This window comes from Gadus macrocephalus, chromosome 15 (assembly GCF_031168955.1).
Source record: "Gadus macrocephalus chromosome 15, ASM3116895v1".
In the NCBI taxonomy this organism is placed as follows: Eukaryota; Metazoa; Chordata; class Actinopteri; order Gadiformes; family Gadidae; genus Gadus; species Gadus macrocephalus.
Genome location: NC_082396.1, coordinates 19,784,568 through 19,803,681, shown reverse-complemented (window position 1 = coordinate 19,803,681; position 19,114 = coordinate 19,784,568). Strand labels below are relative to the sequence as shown.

The 19,114-nt window shown below is 44.0% G+C and overlaps 2 protein-coding genes across 2 annotated transcripts in view; both read right to left on the bottom strand.

Moving 5' to 3' along the window:
- lrpprc (leucine-rich pentatricopeptide repeat containing) overlaps positions 1–16,027 on the bottom strand; it is a 64,359-nt gene extending 48,332 nt beyond the window's left edge. Inside the window, exons 1-11 of the mRNA XM_060072410.1 lie at positions 15,796–16,027; positions 14,789–14,991; positions 14,107–14,229; positions 13,512–13,633; positions 13,309–13,367; positions 13,001–13,087; positions 9,693–9,819; positions 7,970–8,114; positions 7,258–7,415; positions 6,759–6,864; positions 3,505–3,612 (exon numbers count right to left, since the gene is read on the bottom strand). Coding sequence (XP_059928393.1) covers positions 3,505–3,612; positions 6,759–6,864; positions 7,258–7,415; positions 7,970–8,114; positions 9,693–9,819; positions 13,001–13,087; positions 13,309–13,367; positions 13,512–13,633; positions 14,107–14,229; positions 14,789–14,991; positions 15,796–15,974 — 1,417 coding nt within the window. The 5' untranslated portion in view covers positions 15,975–16,027. The remainder of the gene's footprint in view (positions 1–3,504; positions 3,613–6,758; positions 6,865–7,257; positions 7,416–7,969; positions 8,115–9,692; positions 9,820–13,000; positions 13,088–13,308; positions 13,368–13,511; positions 13,634–14,106; positions 14,230–14,788; positions 14,992–15,795) is intronic.
- Positions 16,028–16,365: 338 nt separating this feature from the next.
- Positions 16,366–18,768, bottom strand: znhit2 (zinc finger, HIT-type containing 2). Its single transcript, XM_060072418.1, has 2 exons — positions 18,583–18,768; positions 16,366–18,239 (listed from the first exon to the last, which is right to left on the bottom strand). The coding sequence occupies exon 2, from the start codon at positions 18,211–18,213 to the stop codon at positions 16,459–16,461; it is 1,755 nt and encodes a 584-aa protein (XP_059928401.1). The 5' UTR covers positions 18,214–18,239; positions 18,583–18,768; the 3' UTR covers positions 16,366–16,458.
- Positions 18,769–19,114: the final 346 nt, after the last annotated feature.

Here is a 19,114-nt window from a genome sequence, read left to right as displayed (position 1 = left end):
ATTCTGAATAAGCTGAACACTATTGGAATTAAAAAAAAAAAAGATTGGGCCGCAAGCTCTAGCTAGTTTTGGGGGAAGGTTAACCCCATGGTGACGACCCACAGCAACTTTGTGATACTTTTTTATTAGCCATCTGTCGATGTGTACAAGTTGTATAACGAGTTGTATAATGTGTACAAGTTGTATAACGCTCCAAACGCAACCTGCATTTGGAGCAGAGTGGAAGGTTCACATACCAGTTGGCAGAGACTGGCAAAATATATCATTTACTCAAGTTTTCTCCAAATGTCTTATTTCACTGACGGTGATGAAGTGGCATAAATCAGTGTTAATGAATAAGTTAATGAACATAAGAGTAAAATGATGGGTTCCCCTCCCCATTAACACTTAAACTCTGCCAAGCAATGCAAAGCTATTGAGACAGACTAATACGAAGACAGACTATTCAGACTAAGGCCAAGTCAGACAGGTCCCTATTTATTTATTCATTCTCTATTAACAACATTTATAATAAAACTATATGATATCCTTTTATAACATTTAAAAAAGATCTGGTGTTGAACAGAACGGAGAGCCCAAGAGAGCCAGCAGAACTCTGGAGAGAACATCTACCACACATCCGGGAGTTAACACAGGTCACAAGATATCACCATCAGACTCATGTCTCCGGGTGAGCCGTCACGCAGGGAGGAGAGGAGGAGGAGAGTGAACTGGTCCCGTCGTCTTCTCCTTCCCTCTCGGCCATAAGTACCTGTCACATCTCCTCCTTTTGCTCAGTCTGTCGCCCTTCATTTCCCTCACAGTCTTTCAATCTATCAAAAAATATAAAATAAAACTACACTTGGCGGACTTGGAACAATTCTCAAAAGGGGCCACCCACACACACACACACACACACACACACACACACACACACACACACACACACACACACACACACACACACACACACACACACACACACACACACACACACACACACACACACACACACACGACTTGATTTTGCCCAAATATTTCATGTATTCCCGTAACCCATTCCTTCAAATCAGCCTGAACCACATCAGACAAACCCATCCGGTCAGACCTGTGCACACGGCACAGAGGCACACGGCAGATTGAGTCCCAACCTAAAGCATCGACAGGTGATGGGTAAGAGAAAAGTTTGAAGGGTTGTGGAGGAGTGCACCTGACAGAGCACACACAGAAAGAGAAACACAGCCGACACTACAGCTCTCACTAACCAGGAACACACCCTCACAAGACACTCTTCCTTCACTGCTGCCTCTATCTCAGTCTCTCTCCTGCACGGCCACGTCAAACATGATAGAGAGCCTTGTGTCGCTGACAGTGACAAGTGGTGCCTCGCTGGCGGCGGGGGGGGAGCGTGGCCGAGCATATGCTCCTGCTAAAGCAAAGCCACACCTCATCAAAATACAAAGCCCCCTCCCCCCAGGTCATTCCTCAGCTCTTGCTGCTACCCGCTAGTGACACCTGTAGACAAAAAAAATGACACGGCGCTTAATATTGCATAGGCGGTGCACAGCGGTGCGCGTAATCCAAAGTGAACTCCCTCAGAGCACCGGCATTTACATGAAGTGAAGTCACTCCGAATCAATCACATCACCTGCACACCCAACCACGCCCCCGCTAGTCTGTTCCCCACCATACACACAAACATGCTGGAGAATGAGAGAGTACATCATTGATGAGGGCGAAGACCAACATCTTCACGGAGGCAGTGAGAGTTGGCTCCCTGCTTCTCCGCCATCTGCTAAGCACAGTGACATCTAAATGAAGTTCACTCTGTGTTTAAACGTTTTATTTTAGTTGGGTGTGCAAGGTATGCTGAGATTTAGCCTGTGTGTGTGCCTGTGTGTGTGCCTGTGTGTGTGTGTGTGTGTGTGTGTGTGTGTGTGTGTGTGTGTGTGTGTGTGTGTGTGTGTGTGTGTGTGTGTGTGTGTGTGTGTGTGTGTGTGTGCCCCCCCCGCCGGCCCAATGCCGTCAATTAGGTGACAGGCGGAAAAAGAAAACCATAACTTATTCATCTGAAAGAGCCCAAAGAGAGAGCATTGATGATGGAGCACTTGGGATTGCTGGGCTTATACTAGAGAGTGTGTATCAGTGCTAAATTGGGCAAATATGTCCCGAGTTCTGACAAAGGGGTCTTTATCCGTCACCGATCTTATTAATATACATATTTTAGGGATGATCTCGTCTTAATGAAACTGAAAGAATGTTACATTAACATAATTAAAAAAATAAATAAAAAAAAGAGCCACGGCTCCTATGGCGCATTTCCACCAGTGGGTGCGGATTGGTTCAGTGTGCAAAGGAGCGGCACGGGTCTCGTTTCCACCGCCAAAAGAGGGCGTGATGCGGACTGAGCCGTACTCGTTTCGCAGTACTCCTCCGTCGGGGTACTGAGACGCCTGAAAGGGTGCCGGCAAGTTCGAGCTTCACACGCCGTCCGTTGATCGGTCGACAGAAACGTCTTGTTGCTCTTTGTTCATTGTGCGTGTTATTCTTTTTCCTTGGATTTATTAGCAGGCTACACTGTATCGGGCTGCTATAAGGTCACGAAGCTTACGTAGCTGCAGTGGCTATCGGTTCCGAATTAAACTCCGCCCTACCATAAGGGTACTGATGCGGTGGAAACACGAGCCGTAACTGAGCTGGGCTATTCTGCACCCTATGCCGCGTTTCCACTGCAGGGTGCGGAACGGATCGGATCGCAAAGGGGCGGTAGGGAGGGGGCAGTATAGCCCAGCTCAGTTCCGAGGTCGCGTTTCCACTGCCGACAGTACCCTTGGTGGTAGGCCGGATGTCAATCGCGGCAGCTACGTAAACATCGTAAACAACGTCTTCCTCCGCAAGAATGCAGACGAACGTCTCCACCTCCTTGTTCGCCCAAGCAAGCTTTTTACGCGACATGTTAATTGTAAAGAATAATACCTCGAGGCTACTGTTTGTTTGTTTTTATCCCCGCGTCACCCGGAAGTGACGATTCTGTCGACCAATCAACGGAGGGGGGGTGTAGCTAGAATTCCAGGGTACCCTTTCAGGCGTCTGGTCTCGTTTTGGGTACCGCAACGGAGGAGTCCCTAGAATGGGGTCGGAACGGGTACGGCAAAGTCCGGGTCACGCCCACTTTTGGCGGTGGAAACGCGATCCGACCCGCACCTTTGCGATCCGATCCGTTCCGCACCCTGCAGTGGAAATGCGCCACTAGCTACTGGTCTGAGTCGTGCTGGGTCCGAAGCTTATCCGCCGGTGGAGAAGTACCATTAGCGTCTGCACCCCTTCACATTATTATATTATTATATTAGAGTGTTAGCTTGTGTTTTATTTTCAAGCAGTATCGCTGCAAATCTTTGAACTAAACCGGGCTGAGGACATTTTGATGGCAATTGATTGATCGCTTCTCACAAGCAAAATACATTAATAAATACATGATAAAAGGCTTCAAGGCTTGTGTGCGTTTCTCTTCATGATTGTGTGTACCTGCTGTGTTCTTGTCCTTAACATGTTGGGTGAGGAGCGGGTAGAAGAAGTGAGGCCTAACAGGTAGACCCTGCTCCTTCAGAACCTTCATCAGGGACACACACATATCTGAAAAGAAGAAAATCATCAGTTATATTGTTGTAGCAAGGACTCTGTAAGTATAAAGTTAAAGCAGAGCGAAGAGGTCAAAAATGTGTGTTGTGTTAAAATGGCAAAATAGTAGAGGACAAAAAAGATGAGAAACCAGTTAGAGCTAGCTGGATTTTGAAAGTATTTAGCAGGCAAAATCCCTTCCCTCCACATCAATTCCTCCTAGCTCTAGGTCTGCTTAGACTTGTGAAAGACTCCGGTCATGGGCAATAGTATGGTAGTTAGATAGACCGACAGGTAAGTCGGAAAGTTTCAGTCGCCCATCAGAATTATTGGATGGGTATAGTATAGGCCTGCAACAGCCAATGATAACAGAAATTATTCTTTTTTTGTTACAGTATTGGATGTTTTCATTTAGATCGGTCTAGTAAGTACAATGTTGTAATGTAACAACATTGTAATATTAGAAAAAGATTTAAACTAAAACTAAATTGTGAACCCTAGCTTTAAATCAGGGTCCTGATCATGCAGTTGATTGCACATGGTTTATAATGTTTAAGGAATAAACTGATAGGAAACCATGGATAGTTATTGGAAAATTACGCATGATGGGGGTTGCTTACCACTGCCAAGGTAAATTATAGCAATAGTAATAATGTTTACATGTCACTTTATTTGATGAAGTAAGCGGGCGGTATACATAGAAGTCCATACTCAATGTAGTTGGGGTTTAGTAACTGAACAAAATATGTCCATGGTAAAATTCAGTGCATTTTTCAGTGTGTCTATATTAAGAACAAATATATTTACAGAGAAACGGATACAAATACCAAAGGTTGACTTATTTTTTAATTGCCCCACAATAAAAGATTTAGATACACATTTATTATATTGGGTTAGGGGTGTGCATCTCTCCTTTATAGGACGATCCAATACTTATCTAGATACATGTGCTACGCGATCCGATTCAGGGACGATCACTTTTAATATGGAACGATTCGATGCAATGTTCTAACGATTCGGTTCGATTTGATGAGATATTGCTGAAAATGACACAGACGCGTTTCCCGGTCTCAATGGTAACTACGCATAGATGCGTGTTCCGGTCTTAAAGGTAAATACACACGTATGCGTGATCCGGTCTGAATGGGTTAATCAATCTGATAGCAGTGTTTCCCCTATATGCACCTACCAGTGGCAGCACGCCGCTGGTAGGTGCATGAAATATGACCGCCGCTGCTGAATTTCTTTTTTTCAACAAGAGGAGACGAGAGCTTCAGCTTATCTCTTTAAATTACGAATGTTATATTATTTTGCGCTACGCAAAATAATATAACATTACGTGCGCTACAGACGCTGGATATGCGCTTTATATCCAGGTCAATTCACACACTTGTGAGCAAAGCATATAAACGGAGAGGAGAGGAGAGCCCCTTCTTATCTCTTTAAAAAACTAATGTTATATTATGTTGCGCTACGGACGCTTCATATCCAGGTCAATTCACACACCTGAGTAAAGCATATAAACGGAGGGGAACTTCCGTAAAGTTGGAAATTAATTGGCAGATTCTGAGTTTACGGTTCAATAGATCAGTGAAACATTGTTGCGACACAATTGAGTGTGGTAACCTAGAGAACCAGCTACAGCATTGTTTTCATCCAAACGAGCCGTCTTTAGCGAAAGGTGAATTGCATTGGCTTCTATGAGCTGTCACCTTTCAGCCGCGAGCTTAGGGACCTTCTGCAAAGTGCAAAACTGAAAACGACCACAATGGTAAAATTTCAATAGCGTCGCCATTATTGACGAGCCCCAAAACTTGTTTCATAGAGGTATGGCCTCTTTATGGTCCCACAACAACCTTTAGTTTTGAAAAAATATTTCTCTTCTTATTCTTGAGGATTGTTTATTTAGCAAGAATTTCAATAGCGTCGCCATTATTGACTCTAGAGCCCCAAAACTCGTTCCATAGAGGCATAGCCTCTTTATTGTCCTACTACAACCTTTAGTTTTGAAAAATATATCTCTACTTATTTTTAAAGAATTTCTTTTTAGCAAAAATGTCAATATACATTTTTTTTAGCAACAATTTCAGAAGCGTCGCCATTATTGACTCTAGAGCCCCAAAAACTTGTTCAATAGAGGAATGGCCTCTTTATGGTCCTACTACAACCTTTGTGATTGGGAGAGGGGAGGGAGTGGGAAGATGCATTGGTTTGAGGCACAGACCTTTTTGATTGTTGTAGTATTTGTGTTATGTGATTTTACTGTATAGGGTGGTTGTTGATATCATATAATTTTTGTTAAATAAATGTACATAATTGTTTTAAAGATTATACTTGTAATATGTTCAATCTCTCCATATTTCCCCTGCTCATTACTCTGCACAAATGTACTGTATGTACACCCTTCTGTTGCCGGCAGACACAGAAACCTCCCGGCAGGGTGCGCTTTGCGAGCACACAAAAAAATTTGCAAGCAGAAAAAAAAACATTCCACCTCCGCTGCTGCAACTCCATCCTAGGGGAAACACTGGATAGATACACTTAATATTTCTTTAACAAATATTTCTTTATGGAATGGGAAAAAATGGAAGACACATTTATAAATTTAGAACTACATGTCTATTTATTTGTTTATTTATAGACTTGATCGCTGTGCCGCACAATTTAAAAAATAGCGAAGCTTTTGTCAATATTCCCCTCCTTCTAATAAGACCCAAAGAATTCGCTGGTGCACTGAAAATCGTTTCACAGTTTTCAGACATATGGTTATTCGCGCACTCACAACTCCGGTTGTTTCCTGCTCGCGAGACGCAGGGCGCACGCACATGCGGATCCGTCCGCTTCCGTAAATTTCATTTTCCGGATCCGTATGGAAACGGAATGAAATGAGTTGTCTTGATATCAGGTTGAAGCTTCACTCAATCGTTACGCAACGTTTAAATCGGTGCATCGACAGATTCTTGGTCATTTTAAATCGATTCAGGGGCCCACGTATCGATGTAGTCGCATCTGTGTTAATCTACCCGGATACTGATTCGTATCGGTGAATCGTTACACCCCTAGTAGATGACGTGGTATAATCTCAACACAAATTATAACTTTCTTATTCTAGATATATTAAATTCAACAACCTTTGTGTGCGTGCATGCATGCGTGCGTACCTGTCTTCCTGGTTTCGAGGGCGCAGGCCAGGGTGAAGTGTAGTGGTGTGGTGTGAAGGTTGGACTCTTGCAGTTCCTTGCAGTAGCGGGCCAACTTCTCCACGGGCTGCGTACACAAAATGTACAAAAGTAAGCTGCTGGGAGTGTTATTGTGCAGTGCACCTTGTACATGACTCATTATGTTTGTTAGAAATGCCATAGCCCGTCAGGTATTCTACAGTGAATGAAATGCTCCGTTCTGCCTGAGACATTCAATGTTAGAACTTTCCTGCCTCATTTCTAGTCAACAGCAGTGGGTGGATTCCCCATGCTAATGGGTTCAGCTATAACATCTTGATCAGGGACTGAGGTGTTCTTTGGGTTGGGAATTTTTTTAACCGACGTCTCTCTCCAACTAACGGAAGGCGACATTGATATTTATTTTTGGAGGCGTTCCAAATGTGTGTCCATGGAGATGTACATCTACAGGTCTAGGACACATGTGGGCGTGCGGGCGTACCATGTCCATGTGGACGCAGTGTCTGAGGAAGAAGCTCCCCAGGGTGGGGCCATCCGTGCTCGGGACCTCCCCATGCTGCGCGGGGAAGCTCTGGAGGATCCCGAAGGCCGTGTCCTCCATGCGCTGAGTGATCAGGCTCAGACACAGGTTCATAGCATCTGCACAGAGAACAACATGCTCAGTGTTTAGTATGCCCAGAGTTCGGCTGGGACCGTTACGGTCTTCGTCGTTTACTGTGGTTTTATTTCCATTTCATCCATCCTGGTAAAATGGTAAATGGACTGCATTTATACAGCGCTTTTCTAACCAGTGGTAACGCAAAGGGCATTACAGTACTGCATAACATTCACCCATTCATACCCACTTTCACACACTGACGGCAACCATGTGTCAACCATGCAAGGCGACAGCCAGCTCGTCGGGAGCAGTCAGGATGAGGTGTCTTGCTCAGGTACACCTCGAGACACAGCTAGGAGGAGCCAGGGATCAAACTAGCAACCTTTCGATCCATGCTGCCCCATCATGAAACAGAGCAAACACTTGAAGAGTAACACCCTTGTGTGAAACTCCACATCTGTACTTTGGCTGTACGTGTGCGTGAATAATAAGTACACAATAGAACTACAGGTGGAAAATAGCAATTTGCTCTAAGCAAGATTAATGTTTTTTGTACATTGTCCCTGTTTAAATAAAGTTATATGCATGAAGGTACCTGGCACGAAGCCCCTGTCGTGCCTCATGAGCTCAGTCATCTCAGGGACGTGCTGCTGGTATCCGGCTCTGGCCAGCGAGAAGATGACCTGCATCATGTCTCTGTGCATCAGGCTGCAGTCAGCACTCTCAGCCACCTCAATGGTCTGGAGGGAGATGAGAGGGGTGGTGAAGAGAGGGACAGCAAGGGAGGGCAACGGACGAGTGAATGGTTGGAATAGGTAGAAAATTATGTTGGAACGTTAATTAGTGAGTTCCCAATATCATATTGATTCACGGCGCATGTTGTATCGATGTTAATAGATGATTTGTGGCAACATAATATTAGTTTATGGTTGGCTAGTTATCATGCCATGGTATTTATCTCCGTCACCACCATTACATAATTGAGTGATTGTGAGTAAGCCTGAGTCAATACCACAGAAGGTTGTAATGGTTCCCGGCCATAGAAAAAATATATCTGAAAACAATATTTTCAGATATATATACTTTCTGCCTTTTCAGCATCTCAGCGCTTATCCGTTTGCCATCTGGTCCGTAATGTCACCGGCCTCTCCTTTTATTACTATAGTAGGGTGTGGTTTCTCGCCGTTTTCGTTGAACCATTTGACATCTTCCACCACGTTGAATAGAATAAGATGGGCCAGATGCTAATGAGTGGAATGGGACTCTTGTTCTTCACACTGTTCAACTCTCTTCTCTATCAGACACAGGAAAAGCTTGGCCCAAACAATCTGAAATCAGTCCTACATTTATTTATTTTTACTAAAGTTGGCCTATTATTAAAAAACGAATACTTCCCTTAGTAATTCACCTTTTACGTGGTTTAAACACTGCATGATAATTAATTGGCTTATCAGGGTTTCCCACAGCTGTCTTTAGTCAAGGTGCAGCGTCTGTGGTTAAACCCACCACCTCTACAAACAAATTCACTCTTCACAATATGACGGCAATGTGCGCTTTCGATCATTTCGGCATCTGCATTAAATTTGATTTAAAATATAGGATACTATAGGCCTTCTGTACCATCTATCATATAGACTTATATAATCTACCGTTATGAATATAGTACATATATATATATAGCTTTAGGTATAGCCGTTTTTAGAAATTTCCGTGAAGACAAGTTACGTATTATACCGTAACTGTTAGTTTAACGTTGGTTAATGCTATTTTTCACTGTAACTGGCCTCAAGTTTTAGAGAATTATCAAGGACTGGCTGGAGTAAAAGGGTTATTTACTTTGTAAGTAGGGATGTGAATCTTTAGATATCTCACGATTAGATTTAAACTAGATTCTCGATTCAGTACATAGGGCTAATTTCCAGAACCGATCCGGTCCGTTGTGCACCCAGAAAGGCGGTGTGGCAAACTATGGCATGAACGCACAGGAAAGTGCATAAATTTGAATTTTTTTTTTTATTATAACGACGGATTGCAATATTGTTAACACTCAAAGGCAAAACCGAGACTTGCAATCACAGAATCATAAAGGATAAGAATCCTTAGTCTTACGTTAATCGATTTATTTTCCCCACCCCTATTTGCAAGTGGTCCGTAAACCATCATTCTTGCAAAACATAGCACATGATCGGAGCGGCCATGGGCCAAGTCGGTATTGTATCACCTAATTCTTGTCCATACAGCATAGGTTATGTGTTCACTGTTTTTGTTAGGGGTTTGCACCTCAGATTATGAAGGAAACATGACGAGTCAATCCCCACCTGCTTGATGCTGGTAATGTCTCCTTTTTCTGCATAGGCGGTGAGAAGTGCTACGTAGGTGTCAGGCCCCGGTTCGATCCCTGCTCCTCGCATCACAAGGAGGATGTTTTTGGCGCTTTCAATGTCACTGCGTTGTTGCACACAAGGAATACAAGCTTTAGGTGTTTCAAAGTTCCAAGACATAGAAAAGTAGATTAAAGATCCCATGGCATGCTACTTTATGAATGATTTTATATAGCTGTTAGTGGGCCCCTAATACAGTACTTGAAGATGTTCAAGAAATTCAGCTTGGTGTAGAATTACAGCCACTACGAGCCAGTCCCACAATGAGCTTTCCACAAACGTGCCGAGAGGCGGGTCAAGGTGGAGGCTGGGGGTGTGGGCCAGAGCAGCTTACGGCCACGCTGCCATGCGCTAGAGTTTACAGTGGATGTATCGCAATGGCAAGGTGCACACAGCTTTTGGCCGTGTTCTGTAAATACTCTGGAACACTCCGGGTGCTCCGGCGGGAGACCTGGAGCTCTACATCTAAATCAGGGTTTATACAGACATTTTTAAGTTGAATACCTTCACGACTTTTTTTTGTGTGTGTGTGAGTGAGAGTGAGAGTGTAAGATGTCCCAATGGGACTTGGTCCATCGTTTTTAATCAATATGTCAAAAAGTAGACTTATGCCGCTTTTCCACCGCACATGTAGCTCGACTCGACTCGACACGACACGACTCGACACGACTCGACACGGTAGCAGCGCGGGTCCTTTTCCACCGCAAATAGTACCTCCGGGACGTGGGCGGGGTCGGCTGCGCGAAAGGGCCGTGACGTATTTTTGTACGCGACGCAAACAACACCTACGTAACCCACACATGGACAGAACCCACATAACAACAATGGAGAACATCGATGCGATGGTATTCGTGTTCGTATTATTAGCTGGCATGTTGAAGAAGTGGAATATGTTGGCTGCGGCGCTGCTATGGCTGTTACCAGCATGGTTGCCATGTCGCTCTTGTGACTTCGTCACACTCTGGCCAATCAGTGGCCGGCCGTCTGCCGACGTCACCTTTTAGCATCGGCTCAGCCGCTTGGAACCTAGAGCGAGGCGGTACTAGAAAAAGCAGCCACTTCAGGTACCAGATACCATGTTTTCGCGGTGGAAACGCAAAAAAGGCGAGCTGAGTCGAGTCGAGTCGTGTCGAGCTGGTACCATGCAGTGGAAAAGCGGCAATAGAGTGCCAGAGAGAGAGTTTTTGTGTCCAGTGTTGAAGTTAAGTTATAATTACCTTGTTCAATATTGTTATTACAGTGTAAAGATTTTACATGAAAAAGTACCGCGTAGTAACGCGTTACACACAACACTAGCCGCGTTTACATGGACACTTCTGATCCGATTACATTTCTAATCGGAATAGATCTATCATGCAATCCGAATGTACTGTATCAAGGTCTCTCGCGCACAACCGTTATGTTGGTCTGGACTTATATGATATATGTAAGGGATAATGTTGTAATACAGAACGCCGGTCATTATCGGGTAAATAAGCCCCGACAGGGCGAACCGGACCGCGATCCGAAGCGGAGGCGTCTTGCTTCGCCCTGAAGGGTATTATTTTCGATAATGACCGGCGACGTTCTATACATTATTATTTATAAACAGCAGAGAAATAGTCTGTCAAAGACGTCGCTTAGAAACCGGACACGCTGGGCTTGATAAGTTACGTACGGGCTACAAACGGAGTGATAAGAAAGACGTGAATCAGGCAAAAAATCCACTTTCCTTGACAGCGGTCAAGTTGGGTATGCATAAAAGTAGCGACTGCCCAATTGCAAAATACTGCAGCTGCTGATGCCATCTCTCCAAGTTAAAAAGTAGCTGCACCCACCCCAAACCAATCGGAATAAGTGTATACATGTCAATTATAGCGAATATATGTTGACTACCCCACCTCTTCTATTCCGCATGGAATTATAATCCGATCAAAGAATTGTATTCCGATTGAGCCGTAAATATGATTATTGCATTCCGATTGAGCTGTTCTTCCACTTCTAATCGGATCAGAAGTGTCCATGTAAACGTGGCTGTCTACCGGCCACACGCTAACGTCAAAATCCAAACGGTAGCACAAATTCACACCAGTGTACTTTCTATAGAGGGATTATCAGTCTACGTCACTCCCCACTCTACAAGCATGTCATATGCAGAAAGAGACGAGAGTGACAAGAGTCGCAATCTTGTCTTGTTGTGCGGTTGGTTCTTTTTGCGATCATTCATGTTGATAAACAAATAATCCCCCTATACGTTTATACCGTACAAGTCTTTAAATATCGAATCCTCCAGCTAGAGGTCCGAAAATTTGCATTTCCCCATTATTGTCTTTCAAATTACTTTGAACTAACAGCAGCGAACTCGCGAAGTGGTTTGGCAGCAAGCCAGCCGGGTATATCCAATTTGTTTCAGCGCACGCACCACGTGGCATCATTGATATCACTCAGGTCCTACTCGCAACATAAAAAATAATTCCACGAAAGTTTCAATAATTTTAGAAGATAGGCCTGCACGTAAATTACACAAATGGAAAAACTCATAGGCCTTGTTGGAAATGTAATACCTCGTCAGATGACGTTTATTACTTTTTAATGGCCTTAAATTGGGCTAATTTCATTTACTACCTTTTAATACCTTTAACAACCCTGTGGAAACCCTGCAAATAATATCATAGATATCTAAATCATATAATATTGTTGACCGCGATTGTCTCCCGCCGGAGCCCCACTGCCTCGGCACCACCGCCTCGGCACAGTGGGCAGCGGGCAGCTGGTAGCGGGGTTCCTGCGGGAGACAATCGCGGGAAACAATCCCTTTCTCCTACATGTCGGGGTTCAAGTATTTCAGGGAGTCAAAGCCAAAGTTCCTTTCCCCCCAATTCCTTCTGAACCATGGCTGAGATAACCCCCACTACGAGTCCCATTTGTGTGTGTTTGCACGCACACACATATGTGGCGCTCGCACGATCGTAGCCCATTGTATTATTGGCGGGCCAAATTATCTGGGCGGGCAAGGCAGAGAAAGGGGAGGTAACTTGGCACCTTATGACGACAAATGGGGCCAAATTTGAAATCGGAGCGTCTGAGCTTTCATTTTTCAAAGGCGGAGCAGGATACCTAGTGCTCGTTTTACACCTAACGCCATTTCTAGCTACTGGGGGACTATAGGCAGGCTGGGGAAATTCATATTAATATTAGAAAACCTCATAAAGTGCCATTTTCATGCCATGGGACCTTTCAGAAAATGTGCAATGACAAACACTCACCCTGAGCGGGCGTGGCCTGTTACCAGCGAGTTGAACACAGCTTCTGTGATTGCTAGATCTTTGCTCTTCATGAAACCCAAAATTGTGCTAAAAAGAACAATATAGGACAGTTAAAAGACCACATATAAACATATTTTTCCGTTACTTATGATGAAAATATTTACACTGGTCTACGGCTCATATTGTCGTCCAAATGCAAGACTTTAAAAAGGTTAACAAACATACACATCACTACATATTCTTTTCAAAATGTAATTGTGGGAATGGATGGACGTTTTGGACGTCCATCCTTGGTTCTATGTTCTCACCTGGCGCCCTCGATGTCTCCCTCGTGGCAGTAGGCTGCGATCAGTCTCTGGTAGGTTACCTGGATGACAACAGAATTAGTTATGTCCAAACACAACTTGAGCTTAACCACCCTGAATACTTTTTTTTTTCAATAGAGATCAATAGCCCGATGAAAAGTCTTAAATAAGAGCATTACATGTATGCAACTCTCTGCAATACATACTCTGTTGGGCAGGACATTGGCTGCCTCCATCTTGGCCAGGAAGTCAGTAGGCGAGAACTTGAACTCGTTCTGCAAGTAAACCTTGAGCAGGGCATTGTAGTGGCTGGCGTCATACATGGCCCCTAAGAAGAAATAGGCAGCCGTCATTAGTCTTTAGAGTAATAGATGAAAAATACATAATACTGTCTGTATATAGAAAAAGATATACAAGTATTGGATACAACGTGCATTCACTTTGATTAGCCAAACAAATACAACTGTTTCATAAAATGTTGTATTAAAACATGGCCACAACTGGCCATGGCCTCATCTCCTGAGTGTGATGAAATTGTGTACGATGGGCATCGTAGTTTTTGTTGTGTATGCAGAGAGATACAGGCAGCAGAGTGAGGCCATGGGATGTGATGCACTATGTGAACCCGTATTTGGTCATTCATCAATGCTCGTAAGACATTGCACAAGGCATGTTAATGAATGTCAGGATGTTTTCATTTCATTTAGTCCTATGTGGCAGATTCACCTGTCACAGAACATCTTCCTAAATGTACTGATGAATTAGGTCATCATGGCCGCAGTAAATAGTATGACCTATTACCTAGCTCCTGCAGCTTCTCCCAGATGCGATGTGCGAGCTCAGTGCGCTCTGCCATTGGGATCTCTGGTAGCAGGGAGCCACAGCTACGCAGCAGGAGCAAGGCCTGGTTCCCACTGGGGTGGCCTGCACACAGATGAATGATAGGCACAAGCATAGAATAAGAAAACTAAAAAACCGAAGACTGAGATTGATGGAAGGGGAGCTTTGAATGTTGAGCACACAGTTACAATAAATCAATGCATTAAATGAATGGTTTCATGTCTACAAAGCAACTAGTAGAGTACTAGTGAGAGGACAGAGCATCGACCTTGAACGGTCGAGGTAGGACATACAACCTGAATTTAAATAGATTTAAAGGTCCCATGACATGCCACCAGGTGTGGTGTGATTAGCCGTTACAAGCCGTTTTGGAAATCGGCCCCAAATGACATCACAGGTGGGCGTGTCCACCTAGATGTGTGACGGATAGATGAGCAACGTTTGCTACATTTCACTGGGTAGGCTGGTAGAATGATCTATCCAGCACACATCTAGGCGGACACGCCCACCTGTGATGTCATAAGGGGCTGATTTTCCAAAACGGCTTGTAACGGCTAATCACATCAAACCTGCTGATGTGATTAATCTATCCATTAATTACACCACTACACAAATCTCTCTTTGCACACGCACACATACAAACCTGTCCGGCAATTGTCATGGAAGATGCGCAGGAGTAGTGTTTTGGTGACACGGCCAGTCCTCCTAACGGAGCTGTCCAGCTTGGCAAGGGCCCAGTCAAACTGCTGGGCCTGCTTGGAACGCAGACCCAGGTTGCCATCTTCCTTGGGCTCTGTGGCCAGGGCATAACTTCGCACGCTGCCTGCCACATACGGCCATGCTTGTCTGTGAGAGTAAGATCCATCATGAGGAAAACCAAGTTGTTAATGAAAATGAGAGCAGAAAGAGCAGGAGGCCAGAGAGGTCAGGCCAGACCCATCCCGTGATATTGAATCATATACTTTGTTTTTTTGCATATAGCTCTCAATGATGTCTAATTTGTCTGGTTTATCTTTAATGGTTTCGAAATTCTGCCCAAATCGTTTGACAGTACTCATTTTATTTTATGATCATTACCTACAGCACAGTGGAGATTGCTGTTGAGAAAAAAAAAGATTGAGTAAAGATTTGCTTAAATAAGCCAACACCCTCTAAATGGGTATTCCTATTCTTTCTTGTGTGACTTTCTTATAACTCAACCACATATTCCTCCAAATTAAATTGACTAACGAACAGATGTACAAATGAGCTGGCATCATGGCATCTTGCTCAAGGGCATTGGAGTTCGAACACAGTACGTTTTTGGCTGGGAGCCTCAGCAACTTGAATATATATCGACTAGACTATATTTTACATTAACTAACGGAAAGTATGTTAAACCGTTAAATTTCACAAGATGCTTGTTGAAGGCGATACAGCACGTAGAGTCAGTCAAATAGGATTACACAACAAGCCCCACTGTATTATAATAAACGTGCGTTTGATCAAGGCTTCTGACTGCTTCGACCAAATATTTCCATCAACGTTAATATATGTGCCTTTCAACATAAGGCCTTTACTCCACTCTACGTGTGTTGAGATGCCCCAGCCTGGCTGTCATTGACCCTCAATGACACGGACCCAGCGTGGACCCCCGCACAGCTACCATACCTGGAGACATTCTCTGAACAACGAGTGAACTGTCTGGAACCTACTCCAGCTCTCTGGCCGCCGACAGCTCTACTGTAAAGCCGACTCAGTGGCGGTCCGATGACTTTTGTCCCTGTTATTTTCAGTACGCCAGAAGGCGAGAAGTTAAGTAACCGGCTCGATCTCAAGAGCGCAGCCATGTTTTCGTCGCAGCGTAGAAAGACTTCCGGGACACGTGACCAAAGCACAGGCGACGAGACCGTTGGAAGCTTACTGGTATACATTATATAATATTTATTTATGTATACATAATCTTTATCATTTTTAAAATGTTATATTTATTGCATTTGATATGCACAAAAATATATATATACATAAACAATACTGTTTTGCTGGACCGCTGTTATTAGTGACGTCACCCTAAAGACAGCACGCTTGCACTGTTTAATTTTAGTCAAGGGGACGCAACAGCATCAGCATCTCACAGGGTTAGGACGCTCATATAATCTAATATTTATATGTTAGGTCCTACAATATTGCATACTTGTTATGATTAAAACCCAATTAAAATATGATTTATTTCACAAGAAGGCAAGTGTCATATTTTATTCAACCATTTGAAATATACATTGTTTAAAACCATGTGTGTACAGTATCTTTTAATGAACAAGTGAGCATGTGAAATCAATTTATTTCTTTAATCAAGGGGCCATTGCCCTTCCTCTTCCCTTTCTTCCAGCTAGCCTCAACAGCTCTCGTTTCTCTTTCCAGGTTTTCTCTTCGGTTCATTCTGTCACTGTGCTCCTGCCAAAGCCCAATGGCCAAAGAACGCAAATGTGGCCCATTTTCGGACACCCAGGCCTGATAGAATTCACATTTCTTCCCTGCAAGAAAGTACTTCCGCCTCTTCTCCTCCAGCTCCCCCTTTGGCAGGGTGGCTTTCGCCTTTGACAGCGCTGTGCGGAGCTGACTGAAGGCTGCCAGGCAGTAGCCAATAGCATCCTGTCTACTTCTTCCAGTCATAATGTGTGCTACTGCCTCGACTGCCCGGTCTTTAGCATAGGGGTCTTCCCTATCAAAGTAGCCCCCTGCCAACGTGGCAGCCTCCCCAGATTCTAAGGCTTGCTGAACACTTTCAAAAATCTTGTTTGAGTTCAAGGCCTCGGACACATCTAGGATCGCATCGCACACCTCATGGTTCAATGAATCAACATCTCCGTTGAACAAGGTCAGAGTGAAGGTATAGCCAAAAAGGGCATTCACCAATCCATAGCAAACAAGAGGAGATGGATTTGAAGATAGAGAACTAAGCATTTGGATCTTGGCAGAAATTGGAGGAACTGTGGAAGCTGGTAAAATTGCATGTTCATCTCTCTTCGTTTGCCCATCCTTTTTGTTTTCAATCCCAATCAGAACTGGTTCTAAGGCCGAATTGTCTATAATATCCAACCCCTCTTTGGTCTTTTGGGTTGTGTCACAGCTTGAAACCCCCTCTATCTGTCCATCAATGTTCTCCTCCACCCCCAAAACCTCCACCTTGGACCCCCCTACCTCTTCATGCGCCTCCCACCATGGCCTCCACAGGGGCACCAGCTGCTCCAGCTCCTTACCCTTCATCAAATCCAAAAACCTCTCCTTCTCCTGGCTGTTCAGAAGTTCCCACATTGCCTCCTCAGAGAGCGAGTCAATATCTAACCCTGACAGTCTGTCAGCTAAGTTCTGCCCTTCTTCAGGCTCATCAGCTATGTCTCCAACACTGACTGAACCCAGCAGCTCTGCATTTTTATCATCCATTTCACCAATTTCTTCCAGTCTTCTTAAAATACCAGCTATTTCTCCTTCGTCGCCTGACCCTGACTGCTGAAACTTAGATAACCTAGAGAGCAGCTCCAATATCTCTGCCTGTCCATGTTCGTGATCATCCGAGTCTAAACCATCCTCTCTGAAAGCATTCCCCATGCCTCCGTCCGTCTCTTCTGCCTTCTGTTTGAGTCCCAGCAGAATGTCGTGCATCTTCTTTCTACTGCCAGCAGCCGACTCGCCCATGTCCTTCAGCTCCTGTAAAACAGACTGTTTGTAGAACTCCTCAGAACACAAGATGTGATCCGTACTCCGATAGCACACAAGGCAGCAGTAGGGCATGTTGCATCGAGGGCAGGTGTAGCAGGAAGGCTTTGACTTGCACAATCCGCACACTGTGCCTTGGTTCGTGTTACTACTATCAGTAGTGAGTTCATTGTGGTGCTGATGTGTGCTGGCTGGGGTGAGAAATTCTTCGTTGCTGTTCGTCTTTCTGGAGGGAAGGAGAATCCCATCGTTGCATATGGTTTCCGGTTCAGAGTCTGTCCATTCGCTGCAGAGAGACTCTTCTTTAGGGCCAATGTCCGTCAGAAGACTCCGCACAGAAGCAGGAAGCCTCTTTCTCAGAAGATGATTCATTCTAGTAGCTGAGTGGAAGGAGGAGTCTGGGGACAACAGTGAATACAAACTGAAGTTACCAATCCTGACCATTTATATCATGTAGGCTAGGCCTATTTATCAGGTTTTCTGTGGTGGGCATGTTCAGCAATGCATCGCTCTCAATCGTATATTAACTATGATATTCATTATTGTTAATACAATTACATGGAAGACAATTTATTTTCGGATCGTACTAAATTGTTAATACGTTTCTGGCGTAAATCTATTGTAGATTGTGTGAAAAGTATCGTTAACTTTACAACATGGACTATATAATAGAAACACATAATATATGCACCATATACAAAGCATGATGAGTACGTATCTTTAAACCAGCCACACAATTACCTTAGGATCCCAAACGAAAGCCTTGCTTGTAATTGCTTAATATCCAATTATTCGGCGTCTGAATTAATATAATTAACAAAATGTTATGGACCACAAGGTATCTTTGTGATGGTTTGATTCGCCGTCAACACGTTAGTCGCTGCTTGATGACACCAGTGTGCAGTGACACCAGGGCTCGGGTAGAACTGTCTGTCTGCTGAGGAAGGTTCCTACCTGAGTGAACTTATTCAAGTTGCTTTCATGGTAAGTTATCTAAAGGCTAAGGAAAGGCTTGGAAGACGAATAGTGCCACGGAAAGAAATAATAAATGTTTAATAACGTATCCTTTTCAAATATGTTTTAAAAAAGAACTGGAAAAACAATTATTCAGGAGCATCGACTACAGCAGTCAAGGAAAAGCAGGAACACCTAATATTAAACAGGCAATTAAAGGCACCCAGTGCAACTTTCGAGGCTTAAAAATAAACATTCAATTTCTAGTCTTTTTTACACGTAGTAAGTTTCAATAACTCCATACCATTACATACCGACA